General features: G+C 35.5%; 1 protein-coding gene across 1 annotated transcript; it reads left to right on the top strand.

Annotated features, from left to right (window-relative positions):
- The first annotated feature begins 13,412 nt into the window (after positions 1-13,412).
- Positions 13,413-18,714, top strand: LOC145045176 (V-type proton ATPase catalytic subunit A-like). The gene is made up of 20 exons (XM_078993520.1): positions 13,413-13,653; positions 14,794-14,920; positions 15,011-15,066; positions 15,148-15,204; positions 15,319-15,430; positions 15,516-15,553; positions 15,671-15,772; positions 15,849-15,905; positions 15,998-16,069; positions 16,163-16,264; positions 16,348-16,410; positions 16,500-16,632; positions 16,726-16,832; positions 16,923-17,117; positions 17,204-17,290; positions 17,370-17,474; positions 17,596-17,693; positions 17,901-17,979; positions 18,066-18,154; positions 18,253-18,714. The coding sequence occupies exons 1-20, from the start codon at positions 13,576-13,578 to the stop codon at positions 18,365-18,367; spliced, it is 1,872 nt and encodes a 623-aa protein (XP_078849646.1). The 5' UTR covers positions 13,413-13,575; the 3' UTR covers positions 18,368-18,714.
- The last annotated feature ends 332 nt before the right edge of the window (positions 18,715-19,046 follow it).

The raw sequence follows: 19,046 nt of genomic DNA, 5'->3' as shown, positions 1-19,046 counted from the left end.
TTTTTATTCCTATGAATATTCGATGATTTTTACAATCGTTTACAATCCTTTATATAGGAAATGGTAGCGTAATATTTACACTTAAAATATCGACAGACAAAACATGACATTACATAAAGTAGGAAAAGACTACACACCAAATAAAGTAAAGGCACATTTTGTAAAAAGTTGGAAATAATAATTATCTACCACAACTATAATTTCATAAATGGCCCTTGAACTTGTTATGTCTTATCATTATTACAAATGGCCCCTAAATTTGTTTAAACTTATCACTTTGTATCCTTTGTTGGAAAAACATCATTTGCTAAAAATCCCGATGATTACTATCAATAGAAACCGGTGATCCTGGTTCTGTGTCAATCTGTTCTTCACTGTTCATGATATCTTCTAGTCTCAATAGTGTATCTCCTTCGCCGCTGAATGGCAAGAGCATATGCTAGTTTTGATGAGACCAAATTTGTAAGTAGTGTCCTTCTGCTAGGCGTTTATAATTTTCCCAACGAAAGCTTGCAGGTAGTAAAGGTGTTTTTAGAGCTATGCATATATCTTCGTTTGAAAGATTCTGTAGAGTCCCAAAATCTATTTCTTGTTTGCATGATAACTTTTTAAGATATCCATGTTGTACTGTTCTTTGGGTGATGAAGATCCTTTTTCTAGCAGGTCTGTATGTATGTTCATCTGCTGCTGGAAAAGAAGGAAAAATTTTGCACCCAATAATTGGACTGATGTTGTGAGAGGCGATGTTTCCGGCTGTTAAAATAAAATTTTCTCCTAATTTATTAAGAAGACTTTCTATGCTGCTATTGAGGCAGAATTCTAAGTAATCTATCATTCCATTGTGATAAAAATTAATTATCTGTTCTTCTGACATATCTGTAGTCTTTAGGTTTATCTGTAACAGGAGTATGAGAGTATCTTCTCCTTCATCATTCAATCTTTGGATTACTGTAACTCCTTTATAATTGATTTCTTGAAAAGCAATCTGTACAATCTTCTGCTGTAAATCATATAGAATTACTGGAAATTCTATACAAATTTTTTGAGACACCATTTGCTCAAATTCTTTGAACTGATCAAGTACTGGTCTCAACGTTTGTCTCCAAGGGAGATCTAAAATGCAACCTTTAAAGCATTCATAATTTATGTATATTGTTGTTTTTAATTTCTCGTCTTTTTTTTCTCATTTCTTTGTATAAGTTGTACATTTTTTGCTTCAAGAATTTTTATTTTTTGTTTCAAAATATTGTTTTCAATCTGGCTTTGTATATATTGTGTATCTTTTCCAGATTGGATAAGTTGTTGTCGTAACTTTACAATAATTTTTTCTTAAGCCTTGATCATTTGCTCTGGACTAGTTCTTGCTATTTCTGAAAAAGTTTTCACCTGTTCAGGTTCTATGAAAAAACTGTTTAACCCAAAATGTTCTCGAGCAATATTCATAGCTTCTTGGAAGCTATAACATCCCTTGTAAAGGGGATTTTGACACTGTATATATTTTATGATTGTTGCCCAATTATTAAAAATCCCAACTTTAGTGCCCCTGATGACAACATAATGTGTAAATTTCTTTATTTGTTTTTCAGGAGTCAATGGTGATTGTTTATGAAAGTAAAAACTTAAAGCATTGAGAATTTGAACTTTAAATGATGAAGCTTGTGGAACTGTCTGAATATGCCATAAGTTGTCTAGCAAACATTGTTGGTCTTCTGTCAAGATACCCCGATCATGGGCCTAAACTTTTTACGTTCATCGAAGCAAATTGGTAAAGTGCAGTTACCAAATGCTATAACGGCTTCTTTGTTCTGTGTATATTGTGTATTTTTTGAAGGTTCTGTCCAATAATGTGCATGTTGAATGTTTTGAGATTGTGGTCTAGATCCTTGCAAAAGGTTATTATTATGTGTAATACTCGCTATTTCCATATAAGGAATCGAGTTTTGTTGTGTGGGTTTATGTAGATATTCTGTTTTTATTGCTGAATCCAATAATTTTTCCATTGATGTTGTGTTTCTATCTTCTTCTAATACTCATGGAAGAGGAACTCCTTTTTTGCTGTGTAGGCTGTATTAATTTGCTCTTTCCTTTGTTTCGACTATCCATCTGCAGAAAATAATTTATTAATATTTCGGGATAGCATATCAGCTATTCCATTATTTTCTCCTTTTATGTGCTCAAAATATATCTTATATCCACTTCCTTGTATTGTATATTTGTAAATTAATCTATCATGTCCTATTTATTTTCTTACTTTGATCATTTTTAATAAAACGAACTATAGCTTCACAATCTGTTCTAACTGTAAATTCTTTATGTAAAAATATTTTAAATTTTTCTAAAGCATTTATTAAAGCTTGTATTTCGTAGTCTATAGAAGTCCAATTCATTCTTGTCTTATTAAAGCTTCCACTAGCATATGAGCATATTTTTCTGTATCTTTTGGGCTATATTTATCGGATTTACAAAGGAGAACGGCTCCCCATCCTTCTTTGCATCCATCAACTTCTATTATTATGTAATCAGTAACTAATGGTAATTCTAATGATTTAATATTTTTAACTGCTTCTTTAATTACTTTAACTAATTTAATGTCTTCTTGGTTAAAATGTCTTTATCCATTTTTTTTTGTTTTACTATATAATGGTCTCACTAACTTTGAAAGATTAGGAATAAAGTTTCGCGCATAATTAACCAATCCTAAAAAAGCTTGTATCTGTTTTAGATTTTCAAACTTCTCTGGAAATTCTAAAATTTTTATCGATATATGACTTTGTAATTCAATTTTTCCATTTCATATATATATATATATATATATATATATATATATATATATATATATATATATATATATATATATATATATATATATATATTAAAAGTTAGTAGAAAGTGCACAACTTATTCATTTGAGTTATTTTATATTTGTTTAAGGGACAAGCAAAAAGATATAACACATATAGCATGAACAAAAGCTAGATAAACAAATTTACATAATTGTATATATATTTAGAAAGGATATTGATATTCTAAATATATCCGATCAAGACCAAAAGTAGAACGTCTTTAGACTAAACAACTAATATTTTTTTTTAAAATATATAGAAATGTTGGTGGTACTTGGTAGCGCAGTTCTCAAAAAGTATGATTCTTAAAAAGGATGATAGTAGAACAATTGTCCCAAACTTTTATAAATAGTATGTAAACTCCCTGAAAATATTATACATTACATATGAGATTCATATATTACATAGTTTATTTAAAATAGTTTATTTAAAAGAAAAAACTAAATATAAAATTTTATATATTTGAGAAGTTTGAATTTATAAAAAAAATAAGAAAAAAATATTAAATTATAAAAATTAAATTTTTTTCTCTAAATTTAAACAAATAATTTAGATAAATAAATAAATAAAATTAATGGACCTTTAAGTTAGTAAATTTGAAATTAAAATGAAAGTTCATTAAGGAAATTAATATGCATTTATTATAGCATTTAAATATTATGTGGAATTTAATAAAATAAAAAAAACCATAAAATGATATGTAGAATAAAATTAATTCAAAATAACCACAAATGATATTTGACAAATTGAATGAGAATGTAACAAGTGACAAAAAAAACATTCATTTATTAGAATAAATAATATGGTAGTCCATGACATTGTTTAAAAAACAGAAATAAATATTAAATTTAGTGAATACTAGAAAATTGATAGTGTTGGTCCATGATCGTTACTACTCTACCTTAGCAAGGCGCATGACATGGATTATAATTATGTGTCTTTTCTTTGTGAACTTACACGAGTTTTGTTGTTCACGTTTGTTGCATCAACATATTTTCTTTGCTTCTTAAGTGCATGACCATTTGTTTGGCCTCAATAATTTATAAACACACACACACACACACACACATATATATATATATATATATATATATATATATATATATATTCGGAATGAAGTGGACACTCTTTGTCAGTCTATTCACGATCACCCAAATGACGTCCACGCCCTTAGCCGTCCTCGGTAACTTCATGATGAAGTACATAGTGATCTCTTCCCACTTCCATATGGGAATGGGTAGTGGTTGTACCTTGCCATGAGGTCGTTGATGGTCAACCTTGATCTTCCTGCAAGTCAAGCATCGCTCCATGAACCAGACGATCTCCCGCTTCATGCAGGGCCACCAATTACTCAGTCTCAAGTCTCTATACATTTTTGTAGCCCATGGATGTATCGAGAACTTGGATTTATGTGCCTCCTCTAATATCCTCTGCCTCACTCCCCCTGTCACCGGTACCCACATCCGGCCACATTGCGTAAAAGGCCTCGACCGTCCTTAACAAACAAAGGATATTGTCCCTGGATTTTCTCTATCTTCCTATTCTCTTTCTTCACTCCCTCAATATGAGCCTCTTTGATCATATCCAACAATGGAGAAATCACCATCATCCTCATACATGTGTCCCTAATCGGGGACCACACCGTATTGCGCTCAATGCATCAGCAACCACGTTGGCCTTCCCTGGATGGTATATGATCTCACAATCATAGCTCTTTAGCACGTCCAACCACCTTCTCTGCCGCATGTTGAGGTTCTGCTGATCCATCAAATACTTTAAACTCTTGTGATTAATATAAATGGTGAACCGCCTGCATCAACATCGTGAGGCTTCAACTGCCTCGAGGCGTAAGCAATCACGTGCCCTCTCTGCGTCAGCATCTCACCTAACCCTAAAATCGATGTGTCACAGTGCACTACTAAATCATCTAACCCTTCAGGTAGTACTAGAATTGGAGCCTCGCATAACTTCCGTCTCAGGGTCTCAAAAGCCATTTGCTGGTCCGTACCCCACCAAAAGGTCACATTCTTCTTGGTCAAGCGGGTCAATGGTACAAAAATCTTGGAGAAATCTTGGATAAATCTTCGGTAATAGCCCGCTAAACCCAATAAGCTACGAATCTCTGATGTATTCTTCGGTACTTCCCACCGCATTACAACCTCAACCTTGGCCGGATCAACTGAAATACCCTCCTGATTGATAACATGCTCTACAAATTGTACTTCTCGTAGCCAGAAATCACATTTGGAGAACTTTACATTAAAGTTTATCCGCCCTCAGGGTTTCCAGTACTTCCCTCAAATGCTGCTCATGCTGCTCCCTGGTCTTAGAATAGACCAGGATGTCATCAATAAATAAAATCACCGACTGATCCAACATCGGTCTATACACCCTGCTCATGAGATCCATGAACGATGTTGGGGCATTAGTGAGCCCAAACGGCATCACCACAAACTCATAGTGCCCATACTGAGTCCTGAAAGCCGTTTTCGGTATATCCTCATCCCGAATCCTTATCTGATGATACCCTGACCGAAGATCAATCTTGGAAAACCAAGATGCACCCTGCAACTGATCAAACAAATCATCGATCCTCGACAAAGGATAACGGATCTTCACTATTAGTTTGTTCAGCTCCTTATAATCGATGCACATCCTATGGGATCCATCCTTCTTTCTCACATAAGGATCAGTGCACCCCACGGGAACTGCTTGGAAAAACGAACCCTCGGTCTAGAAGCTCATGAAGCTGCGTAGATAACTCTTGCATTTTCGGTGGTGCCACCCGGTATGGCGCCTTTTCTATCAAAGCGACACCTGACACCAAGTCGATGCGAAACTTCACCTGCCTCTCCAGGGGCACTCCTGGTAACTCTTCGGGGAAGACATCCTGAAAATCCTGTACAATTGACACACTGTCCACATACGTCACGGTCTCTAACCTCCTATCCGAGATATAATCCAGAAACCCCGTGCAACCCTGCTGGAAAAACCTTCTAGCCCTAACAGTCGAACAAAGGGTCGGTCCCTGCAAGGCCCTCTCACCATGTATAACCAGTTCTCCCCCACTTGGGGTTCGAACCCTCACCAACTGATGCTCATAGTCGATTATGGCTCCGTTGGCCCCCAACTAATCCATCCTGATAATAACTTTCAACCCTCACAACGGTATCGGGACTAGGTTGACACGAAACCTCTCACTAAGCACGTTCAGGACACAGTCCTGATACACCCTCGCAACACTAACGGTGTGGTCATATGGAATCTCTATATCGAGTGAGGAATCCATAGTTCTAGGCACGTCCCAGAACTTCTTGCTAAGCACAAGAGATACGAACGATCGGGTAGCACCCAAATCAAACAAAACATGCGCCGACATACAATTGACTGAAAAGGTCCCTAAACAAGTATAACATACACATAAATCGTACAGATCATAAAGAGTGAAGAATAGTAGATACATACCAGCCACAACGTCTGGCGCTGCCCGAGCCTCCTTGGTGGTCAACTGAGATGCGTGGGTCTTCACCATTGGAACATACGCCTTGGCAGGGCGGCCATCGGTAATCCTCAACGTGGTGGGCACAGGCGCCGCCACTGTTCCTCTCCCTGCCTGCAACCTCGGACATTCGGCCCGCTTATGGCCGGTCTGGTTGCAGTTAAAACAAATCAAGCCCTTCTTGGGGCAATCCCTGCTCAAGTGGCCCTGCTGGCCACATGTATAGTATCTCGATCCTGTCACCTGACAAAGTACATTGTGCGGCTTACTGCACTTGGCGCATCGGCCCCGACCCTGCTGGCCCCTACTAGATGAATCCGAGGTCTTAGGATTTTTAGCCTGACCTACTACCGTCTGTGCCTGCTCAGGCTTCCTCTTGGTGCGGAAGTCTAACTCCATCTCCCGCTTACGTACCTTTTCTACCATCTCGTTCGGGATTTGGCACCCTGTAAAGCTCACAAACTCTCGGATATCATCCCTCGGCATGGAATGATATCTCGTCCTCTGCATGTCCTCATCAGTAGCGCACTGTGGGATCAAAAAAGCTCATTCTCGGAACTTGGTGTGATCTTATGCCACAACCTTGGTGGTCTGCTGAAGGACATGAAACTCCCTCACAAGCCGTTGCACCTCAATCGATGGTGCAAACTCCAGATCAAACCATCTAACAAACTCAGCCCACATCATCTCAGCCACCCAGCTGCTCTTACCTGGCTAGTAACCTCGCCCCACTAATAATGGGCCCTGTCTCTCAGCATGCAAGAAGAAAATCCAACCTTTTTCGCATTCGGGCAAGAACTTATGCGTTGGGCGTTTTCGATATCCGCCACCCAGCATCAACTGACAATGGGGTCCTTGACCCTTGAAAACTCTAGCGCCCCACACGCCTTGAACTCCCGAAACGAGGGATTTTAGGCCCTAATCTAGATTTTGGGGCATTAGTCTCACTTAAAAGCGTCTGGATGAGTGTTTGAGCTGAAGGGACTCGACGAGTTTGTTGGCCAACTTGACGAGTTGGTTAGGGTTTTCCTCAATTATTCTGGACAATGTGAAAACTTGACGAGTTGGTGAGACAACTCAGCGAGTTGAGTTGGATTTTTCCTGATTTTTCTAAGAACAGGAGGAACTCGATGAGTCGCATAGATGCACTCGACGAGTTGGGTCAACATGGATTGTTGACTTCTGTTGACTTTGTCGGGTTTGGTCAAGTTGTGGATTTTAGAGGTCATGGAGGGGTAAAATGATCTTTCACCCTTTCCGAGAATTAGTAAATGAGTTAGCTTAACGTATTTGGAGATGTTATAAATTGTTTATTAGAGATGATTATGATATGTAGGCGGAGTCTAGACCAATCGTTGAGTACGAGACCTACTTGCTTTACTTATGTGGTGAGTATTCTCATTATACTTACCTGATTTGTAATATTGTATGACTGGAGGGTCTTATCTGAGTTATTGACCGAAGGATATTATGTGCTTATATTGAGTTGTGTGATATATTATGCATTTTGTCTTTGTGGTTTATGTTGTATATTAATTTGTGCCTTATTAAGTTAGGACCGGAGGGTCCAAACCGAGTTGTGAGACCGGAGGGTCTTCATTGAGATACCATATTGGAGGGTCCAACCCAAGCTGTGAGACCAAAGGGTCTTCACTGACACATGACCGGAGGGAATTTATCGAGTATAGCCATGAGAGGCTAATTATTTGTGTGTGGTATTTTGGGGAACTCACTAAGCTTCGTGCTTACAGTGTTGTGTGAAATGTGTTTCAGGTACCTCTTAGGATCCTAAGAAGGTGTCGACATGATTGTACACACCAGCTAAAGATTATGTTTTGAGGATTCTGGGATATTGTCAAACAATTTATTGTTGACCGTCGTTGACTTCGTGGAGGCCAAGTCAGGGTATTCTAGAAGGATCAGGAAACAACTTGCTTGGAGAGCAAGCTGTCGCCCTAGGGTTTCTGGGGTCGGCCTATGGGGGCCCGTTTGATGCCTTCTAGGGTTACGGTCGCTGGGAGCTGAGTAGCTTTTATTTTTGAAGAGTTCGGGTCAAGCCGGTTTGACCGATCCGGTCAAATGGTTGACCGCCGTTGACTTCGTGGAGGCCAAGTCAGGGTATTCTAGAAGGATTAGGAAACAACTTGCTTGGAGAGCAAGCTGTCGCCCTAGGGTTTCTGGGGCTAGTCTATGGGGGCCCGTTTGATGCCTTCTAGGGTTATGATACCTATAAATACAGCTCCCAAGGAGCCATATAGTCTCTCACGAAAATTTGAAAGCTCTCCCTCTCTCTGCGGTTTTTTCTTCTAGTTTCCGAGTAGTCGCTTTGTGTTTGTCGATTTCTAGTGCTGTTGGAATATCGATCTAGCTGCATTAAATCCTGGGGTTTTACTCTGTTGCTTACAGCCAATACAAGCGAAGTAAAAACCTTTAAGGACAGGAATCTGATCCGTGCAATTGCTTCAAGATCAAGTCAGCAATCAACAGGTCGGTTTTACTTTTCTGTCTTGTGTTTAATTCGTCCAATAACAGGACAGTCTTCTTCTGCCTTTCTTATAATCGGATCTAATCGAGAAGGATAAATCTGGTTTCTTGACAAAACTCGGTAATATAATAATAATAATTGGATCTATTATTCACAACTAATCGACATATAATTCTCAATGTTATTTGTCGGTTTCCTTGCGCGTCTATTAGTTTGATTAACAACACCAACATGCACCAACTTGATGAGAATACTAGTTCTTTGTAATTTCTTAATCTTGGAAAGAAATACACAAGTATTTGATCCAAGAGATTGAAAAATAAGTAACTAAATATTAAGCCCTTTGCTTGAAAGAATAAGAGAGAGTAAGAGAGAGCAATTTCGGCATATAAGAGTGAAAGACCAAATGCAAGCGCCAAATCTATATGCATAAAGTTAAGTTAATACTCATTGGGTCTTAACACATTAATCAACCATGTCCCTATGTCATGAATGTGTCTTGCCATGCTTCTTAGGTTGATTTCTTTACATTAAACAAATGCATGAGCCATGCCTTTGGTTCTCCTAGAACTTACGACCATGGAGCCAAAAAGAAGACAAATTGTTTAAATTTTATAAACTCAAAGTTTATAAAATATAAACTTTGTCTTATGTAAAAGACAAAAAGATACAACTAGTCCAAAAGGTTGTGCATGACTTATTAATTCATACCTTATGAAATAAAGTGTTACTTGTATTGTAAAATAATTATTTTCATGAAATAAATATTTTCCCAATTTATTATAAGAGTTTATGAGTATTTATTAATTTATTTATTTTTATTAAAACCAAAAGGAAAGCTCGGGCAGCACCTGAAGACCTTTTTTGTGTTTATTATGCCAAAATGTAAAAGTTTTGACTGGAAGGACCAAAAGTGACAAACTGCCTAAAGAATTATGGCAAAAACCTAAATGTTTTTTATGTATTTTATGTCAAATGTAAAAGTTTTGACTACAAAGACCAAAAATATCAAAGTGGCTAAAAAATTGTGGTAAAAACCTAATGCTTTTTTTTTTTTGCTAAAATGTAAAAGTTTTGACTGCAAGGGCCAATAGTGTCAAAATGATCAAAGAACTGCGACAAAAATCTTAATCCCAAAAAGTTCATGATGCAAGCTTTTTGTGCTTATATATATATATATATATATATATATATATATATATATATATATATATATATATATATATATATATATCTTGTTAGATTATTGTGTTTTAGGTAACTATTGTGTGCATGTAACGAGAATTCTGAAACAATAGATGAAATAATGAATGACTATTGTTTTGAGGGTCTATGACATTACAATGAAATATCATGTACCATAATATCACTCAAATTTAATTTAAATGGTATTTTAGACAATTAACTATATTTAAAAAAAGAAATTTTCGAATTTGAAAGGATAATTCTAATTTTTTTTTAATTATTCAATTTCAATTCTAATTTAATTTATAATCATAACCGATTATAACTTATTTTATTCTGTCAGAATGCGATTTTGTTAGAATGAAATTCTGTTAGAATAACATTTTATGACATCTTTTAAGAATACATAAATAAGAAGAAAACATGAATAAATACATTATGAAACAATATACAAAACCGATTCTTGAACAAATAGTATATCAAATAATTATATTTTATGGTTGTGATACAAAAAGAACATTCTTGAATAATAATAACATTCTGAAAGAATAACAAATGTAATTCTTAAAAAACAACAACATTCTTAAACTGTAAGTATGATCAATCTTTGATTCATTTTTCACGTCATTCTTATAAAGTCTTCAAGCTATTCTTATCACAAATGTAACGAAAATTTCAAAACCCAACAAAAAACACTAATTCATCCTGAAAGAATAATATTGCTAAGATTCATTTTATACATTCTAGCAGAATACATTCTACTATAAGATACTCTTGTTCTCCATATTTTCTTTCTTTTCCACATGAATGACAAACTCTTCAAAACCTAAAAAGAAAAAAAAACATTAAAATCTAACAAAAACACTAATCCATTCTAAAATAATTTTATTGATAAGATTTATTTTATAAATTTTGGCAGAATACATAAAATACGTTATGCTAGAATACAAACATTTTGAAAGAATGAATTTATACAAATAAATTCTGACAACATACACACAAATCCATTCAACCTCATACTTATCTATCACATCATAATATACTAATTTCATCTAAAAAACAACACCAATTGTGTTTTTTTATACATTGCAAGAGAGAAAAAGTTAAAAACAAACACTAATGGTATCCTACTGATAATTACAATTTTATTAATGCATAGATTCTTCAAAATATTGATATATATATTATGATAGAATACATAGAATATGACAGAAGACATGGGTCTGTTCGCAATATTTTCTTGGAAATTCCATCCTTACCATAGACACAACCGGTCAAATATTTCACAAGCATGCTATTGTAAAAATTACTAGAAAGTATGTTTTAAATATGGAATTAGTCAAGTACCGAGAATTTGGCTCGAAACATCTCTTATGCATTTTATCAAACACCTTTTGTGCATTATCTAATTGTCATAGCTTTACCTTGAAATATAATGTAAAAGCCCTTCAACAAGTTGTATTAAACACCAAACACATTCACAACACCAGAAATTGCACCGAAAGCATGAGAAAAATTCATGAAATCATGGGAAAGAGAGAAAAACAAAACACAATTTCTGTAAAAAAAAAAGTAGTAAAAAACCTGCTTGATACTACTGTTGATGTGATTGATGGCGATGAAGGGGAAGGAGTAGGTGGCGGCGATCGTTGATTGAACAAGGAATAGGATGTCGACGGAGTGAATGAGACATTGAAGTTGGGACTAGAGGAAGGCAACAATCGGTGGTTGCTGTCGTCGATGGTGAGGTTGGCTCGTTGATTGGAGGATAGTAAAGAGAAGAGAAAATAATAGGAAAGAGGGAGAATCATTGCAGATGTGATCGGTTCATGGAGTAGGGTTTTTGAGATGTAAAATGACGTAATTTACGTCTTGTTCCTGAGTTTTTATGTAAATTCATTAAAGGAAAGGGAAGGAAAATTTTAACAGAAAGAAAGGGAGGTGAAGTAAAATATTCGTTATTCTGTGTTCCCAAGTTCGAAGAAAATGAAAGGAAAATTTTTAGTTTTTGTATTCCCGAGTTAGGAGGAAAAAGAAAATAAAACTTAAAATTTTCCTTCCCCTCACTTTCTTCCCACATCCGCCCAATTTGGGAGGAAAATTTGGAAGGAAAATATGACTATAAATCCTTCCCCTCCCCTCACCTTCCTTCCATTCATGAAACTCGGGAACACGATTTTCCTTCGACACCCCTCACTTTCCCTCTGTATCCTCCCATTTCTTTCCTTAAGTGGAACTCGGGAACAAGGCCTTAAGGAGAACTGATCAAATATCTTTGGAATTTCCATATAAGCAAGTGCATAGATTACTATTATACATTTTTATGATTTATTAATGATTTTATTTTTTTCTTAATTCTGATTTGTTCTTAGATGCATATAATAGTTGTTGGAAACATTTGAACTCTATCTCTCTTTTCTCTCTCTCTCTCTCTCTCTCTTTCTCTCTCCCTCTCTCTCTCTCTCTATATATATATATATCAAGTTGTTAGTGTGACGCTTAGGGTTATATGTTAATTAACAACATCATTCTAATATGACTTTTGAACATATTAGATATTTCAAATAACAAAGGGAAATGAAGGATCACAAAAAATAGCGGCTGCTGCAACAACAAACAAAAGTTGCAATTCCCGAGGCTTTGAGACAAATAATTGCGAACCAACCGATGGAAACGTTCTCTTAGATGTGAATTTGTCCAAAAATTAGGTCAAACGGACCCTTGAATCCTTGAAAAATGATCAAACATTGAAGGACGGTCTTCAAAACTAAAAATGGAGCTAACCCTTTTTTTTTTTTTTTTTTTTTTTTTTTCGGTATGTGATACCTGAAAATGTATTTCACTAATAAAATAGAGTTGAGATTAAGTAAGTTATGTGATAGTTGAAAATGTCTCTTATTCATAGGATAAAACCTTATAATAAACCCAACACATATCAACAAAAAATTAATGTTAGGCATGAAAAATCATGTTTGGTCAGCTAAATCTACAATAGAAACATCCCACACAAATTCAATAACAAGACATGTAAAATAAAAGTTTCAAAAACAAAATGTTTACATAGACCAAAATTGATTATTATTATGCAAAATTTAGTTCCGAAGCCATTTGCAACAAAATGTTGCATTAAATTGAAATCAAATCCTTTTTTTTGGACAGTTACCTCATTGGTTACTTAAAATAAAAATGTCAAATAACAACAAAAGGACCATAGTTTCGATATGTTTGAAAGTTCATATGTTTGATCTAAAAGGAACGGAAAAGGTAACCATCTTACTCCAAAAGAAGAGTCAAATGATCCAGCGGTTAGCTCGTGAGATGTGGCCTACGTGGCGATGTATTACTGGGCAAAGATCTGGTACATATCTGAATGCGTAGCATACGATCAGTACCTCTCCAAACTCCAAAGGCCGATTTACAGCACAAGGATGAAGACATATTGATATGATCCCCACCACATCGCCATTATTCATCTTCTTGTCCATAGCATTGCCTACACGTCTTCCCCTTGGTTGCATCTGTGAAGCGCCAATCGTATTCGAACCCTAGCTCCCGATCTCAATATGCCGTCTGCTTATGGTGCTCGATTGACCACCTTTGAGGATTCCGAGAAGGAAAGCGAGTGTGGTTACGTGCGCAAGGTGAGCCTTCCGATCTACATCTTTCACTCTTCTCCTGCTATACAACTCCATGGTTCATTAACATTCCGTTCAATCGGATTGACTTTCTTCGGTTTTTGATCTTGATCGGATCCATCTTGATACTACCATCAACAATCACTCACTGCGTTTCATTGATTTTGAATTTTGATTGGATTTTTTTTCCTTATTCATTTGTTCCAAACTTAAAATTATTACAATCAGATGCCATCTAGATTTTGATATTGTATGTACAGGTCTGACATGATTTAACGATCCAGTGGTTCACGCTTTGCGAAGGACCAATGCTTTGAAATTCTTTGCTAATCCACTTAGCATGTCAATTTGGAACCCTGGTCTTTTATGTATTGTGATTTATGTTTAAATTTTCGATCTATAAAAGTATTTCCTTTTTCAGTCAATTTGAGTAGCCCAAAGATAAATTGCTCTAGAGGCTTACCCAAAATGACAATAATTATGAAATGAGTACTACTGACTCTATGTACAGTTCTCATACAGTCAAATTTTACAAACCTCTATGCAAATGAGTTTACGAATGATAATAGAATCAACTTCGGGTACATATGCCTCAAAATCAATCCTGTTCCAAGTTGTCCCATTTACCTGTTTTGGATCAAGGACATCCCCTGCACCCGAAACTTTGTAAATAGTAAATTTCTTTTAGCCTCTTATTGTGTCTCTTTCACATCATATTGATGATTTATGATTAAACTATATTTCTTCTGAAAAGTCATGCATCACTCAGATGCTCACTCAAGATTTTATTTTATTTTATTTTTAATTTCTTAACACAAGTTTTAGATTAGAAAATGCAGTTTTGTTTGATTTAGATTTTCAACATAGGTGTATGTATTGGCATTCACACCATGTTTTTGTAAAGTATCAAGAACTTTAGCTGAATGCTATCCATGGTGCTCAATGATTAAGATGTGAAGTGCTTGAGTCATCAAAGCTGTCTGATCCTTTAATCATATGATATGTGTTTTTGTATTAATATACTATTCTTTGGAGAGAACAAACAATTTTGTTTGGGTAGATCAAGAATTCAAGATTTGACAAATTAGTTAGGGCTTTAGTCATCTACAAGAATTATACTGAGTTATGCTTGATTGTTTGTGGCAGGTTTCAGGGCCAGTGGTCATTGCAGATGGAATGGCAGGGGCTGCTATGTATGAACTTGTCCGTGTTGGACATGACAACCTTATTGGTGAGATTATCCGTTTGGAAGGCGATTCTGCTACAATTCAAGGTATTTATTTAAGTTTCTTATATCCTTTAATGACACTATCCTGTATCTTTTGTTTCACAATATTGAGAAAAGTTATTCCTTGTATTTCAGTGTACGAAGAAACAGCCGGACTTACAGTGAATGATCCTGTTCTTCGGACACACAAGGTACACATTTTAGATCACCACTCTCTTGGAGATAGTTATAATTTGAACAATATATGCAGTAACTTTAACTTTAACTTTCAGCCTCTATCTGTGGAGTTGGGCCCTGGAATCTTAGGGAATATATTTGATGGTATCCAGGTTGGCAAGCTTCTTTTATCTTTCCATTTAATTTTGTTTCAACTTTATTGTTTTTTTTTCGAGAGTTACTAACTGCAAACTGCAATTTTCTGTATCTGTAAACACATGATTCAGAGGCCTCTGAAGACTATTGCAAGAATATCAGGTGATGTCTACATTCCTCGTGGTGTGTCTGTCCCAGCTCTTGACAAGGATATACTTTGGGAATTCCAGCCTAAAAAAATAGGTGATTTTGCATTATCCCTCTTTCAGCAGTTAAATTTTTTCGTGTGATAGATATTTATTAATTTCGATATGTGTTTTGATGTCAGGCGAGGGTGATTCTGTAACTGGTGGAGATCTATATGCTGTAAGTCTTAACATCCCCCATTATTTCTAAAATTTAAAAGTTTTTTCTTGTTTGATTTATATCCAGAATAAGATTAATTGTCATAAGGTTTTAACTTATCTTCTTGTCTTTATGCAGACTGTGTTTGAGAACAGTTTAGTGGAACATCGCATTGGTCTACCTCCTGATGCCATGGGAAAAGTGACATATATTGCACCACCTGGTCAATACTCATTGAAGGTTTTTCTCTAAACCCCCTTATCTTAATAAAGATGATCTGTCTTATTATATTATTAATTATTTCCTTTTTGTTCAGGACACTGTCTTGGAACTTGAATTTCAAGGTGTCAAAAAGAAATTCACCATGCTTCAGGTTTTTACATCTCTTTTCCTAAGATAATGATTGATTAACATAATCAAGTTTTGACAATGGATATCTTATTTTTATCAAATTCTTATTTGCAGACTTGGCCTGTACGTACACCTCGCCCAGTTGCATCAAAGCTTGCTGCTGATACTCCTCTTCTTACTGGGCAGGTACCCTTCACTAAATGATGTTTATTTTTTCTCTTTTCATCATTGACCATTATGCCCTTCGATCCGTATCTAATCATGTATTGTATGTATTAGCGTGTTCTTGATGCCCTTTTCCCCTCGGTTCTTGGTGGGACATGTGCCATTCCTGGTGCATTCGGCTGTGGGAAAACAGTTATTAGTCAAGCTCTCTCCAAGGTATTTTCAACATTAAATTTAAATAGTTAATTTCCAATATATATTTTATTTATTATACTTATTGTTTACCCCTCATCTTGCAGTACTCAAATTCGGATACTGTTGTTTATGTTGGTTGCGGGGAAAGAGGAAATGAAATGGCAGAAGTACACATTCCACTCCCACTGCATATAATTTTCGTTATTTTTATTTTTAATTTTCGTTTCAGTTGTTGATATTGTAAATAAATGGTCAGGTCCTGATGGATTTCCCTCAATTGACAATGACATTGCCTGATGGGCGTGAAGAATCTGTGATGAAACGTACTACACTTGTGGCCAACACTTCTAACATGCCTGTGGCTGCTCGTGAAGCTTCAATCTATACAGGTAACTTCAGCTCCAGTATAGCCTTTTTTTTTTCCTAGTCTTTCAGGATGTAGTAAGTGGTAATTTAATTTGTTTTTTAATTCACCTTTTCAGGAATTACCATAGCTGAATACTTCAGAGACATGGGATACAATGTAAGTATGATGGCAGACTCTACCTCACGTTGGGCGGAAGCATTGCGTGAAATTTCTGGTCGACTGGTATGCTTGCTTTTATTTTAAACTACTTGTCTGAAATGAATTTATTAATTTTGATTAAAAAACGATGGAATTAATTTTTGTTTTATTCAGGCTGAAATGCCTGCTGATAGTGGTTACCCTGCTTACCTGGCTGCACGGTTGGCATCCTTTTATGAACGTGCTGGTAAAGTAAAATGTCTAGGTGGACCAGAACGTGATGGTAGTGTTACAATTGTTGGTGCTGTATCACCTCCTGGAGGAGATTTCTCCGACCCTGTTACATCCGCTACCCTCAGTATTGTTCAGGTATTTTTTTATTTATTTATTTTTTAAATTTAGTTTGCTCACTGAATTCATAGTCATAAGTTTTTGCATGTTTTTTTTAATGTCAGGTTTTCTGGGGTCTAGATAAGAAGCTTGCTCAGAGGAAACATTTTCCTTCTGTCAACTGGCTTATCTCCTACTCCAAGTACTCAACTGTAAGTTGTTGAAATTAAATGAATTAAGCTGTCACTTTTTTTTTATGTACTGATTACTGAAAAATGATTGGTTGTTCAGGCTCTAGAATCATACTATGAGAAGTTTGATTCGGATTTCATTAACATTAGGACAAAGGCTCGTGAGGTGCTTCAGAGAGAAGATGATCTGAATGAAATTGTCCAGGTTTGTTGCTTTTTATTATATATGGAATCATAAATATTAAATGAGAATTTATGTGGAGGCATTATATATATTTATATATTGGTAAGGGGGAGGGATAACGTGGTGGTGATTGTTGTTTCAGTTGGTGGGGAAAGATGCCTTGGCTGAAACTGATAAGATTACTTTGGAGACTGCAAAACTTTTGAGGGAAGACTATCTTGCTCAAAATGCATTCACACCGTAAGTACTAGTTTTTTTTTTTTTTGCACCAAGTGTCTGTTTGGTAGGATGGATTGGGATAAGCAAGGTAATGGAATGAACCTTTGAGTCCATGATTCCATCATACTAACCAAACACCACCTAATTTGTTTGACCAATGTACACACATATATTATATTATATAAATATGGTTTTGAAAGTTTATATTGTGGTGATGTGATGTGACAGATATGATAAGTTCTGCCCCTTCTACAAGTCTGTTTGGATGATGCGCAACATTATCCATTTCTACAATTTAGCCAATCAGGTGGGCTCATCTCTTCTCTTATTTTGATTTTAGTTAATTTAAAAAAAAAAAGAATAATGATATATGTTTTTATTATACATAAACAGTCAGTGGAGCGAGGAGCTGGTATGGATGGGCAGAAGATCACTTACACGCTCATCAAGCATCGGTTGGGTGATCTATTTTACCGCTTGGTGTAAGTGAAAAAAATACGCTTCTCTCCTCCAGTAAAAACTAAAATTGAGTTGGTCTAAAAAATAATGTGTTTATAATGTATAATTATTAACAAAACAGGTCTCAGAAGTTTGAGGATCCGGCTGAAGGGGAGGATGTTCTTATTGGGAAATTTAAGAAACTAAATGAAGATCTTACTGCTGGTTTCCGCAACCTTGAGGATGAAACCCGGTAAACAAACAAAGAAAGAAGACGTGATTTGATTATTTTGAAGATGAAACCGAGATCAAAGTGGTGGTTGTTTGTTTCTTAGTGCATGAAGGAAGAAAGAAAGGAATGAAATGAGATTGTTGTTAGTTGTTTGATTTATTTATTATTCAAACTTCAAAAGGCTGGTTACTGGTTTGTCCATTTGGGTGCTTAGCTATAATTCTTTTTGGGATTTTGTATGTTGAGAGTTAAATAAGCCGCAGCATGTAGGGTGTAGTCTTGGAACTACTGATGTTGTTGGAACAACTGTTGTTTTTTTTCTTTATTTAATCCGTATGAATTAATAATGAATAAAATAAATATGTTTGATCCCTTCCCTACTATAAGCTTTACAAATCAAAAAGAATGCCGACTGAAAGTTGTCACGTTATTGTCATCATGTGGGGTATGTTTATGTTTTTCTGTATGCCAAACATTACATTACATGTGGAGGCTGTTTATTTTCACAAGAAAACCGGAAAATGTTAATGAAGCTTCGGTTGGGGTAGGTGCATTTGAAACAAGTGCTTCTATTTGACCATATAAATCTAGCATTACCTTCTTACTTGATGTTGCCATTATTGTCGACCAATTTGACATGTAAGTGCAAAACTGTATGATAGGATGAACAGATTTTCTTACTAACTATGCTTCCGGCTTTTGGA

The sequence above is a fragment of the Lactuca saligna genome, chromosome 5 (assembly GCF_052625555.1).
Source record: "Lactuca saligna cultivar CGN05327 chromosome 5, ASM5262555v1, whole genome shotgun sequence".
NCBI classification, from domain to species: Eukaryota; Viridiplantae; Streptophyta; class Magnoliopsida; order Asterales; family Asteraceae; genus Lactuca; species Lactuca saligna.
This window is presented reverse-complemented; position numbering and strand designations above follow the sequence as displayed.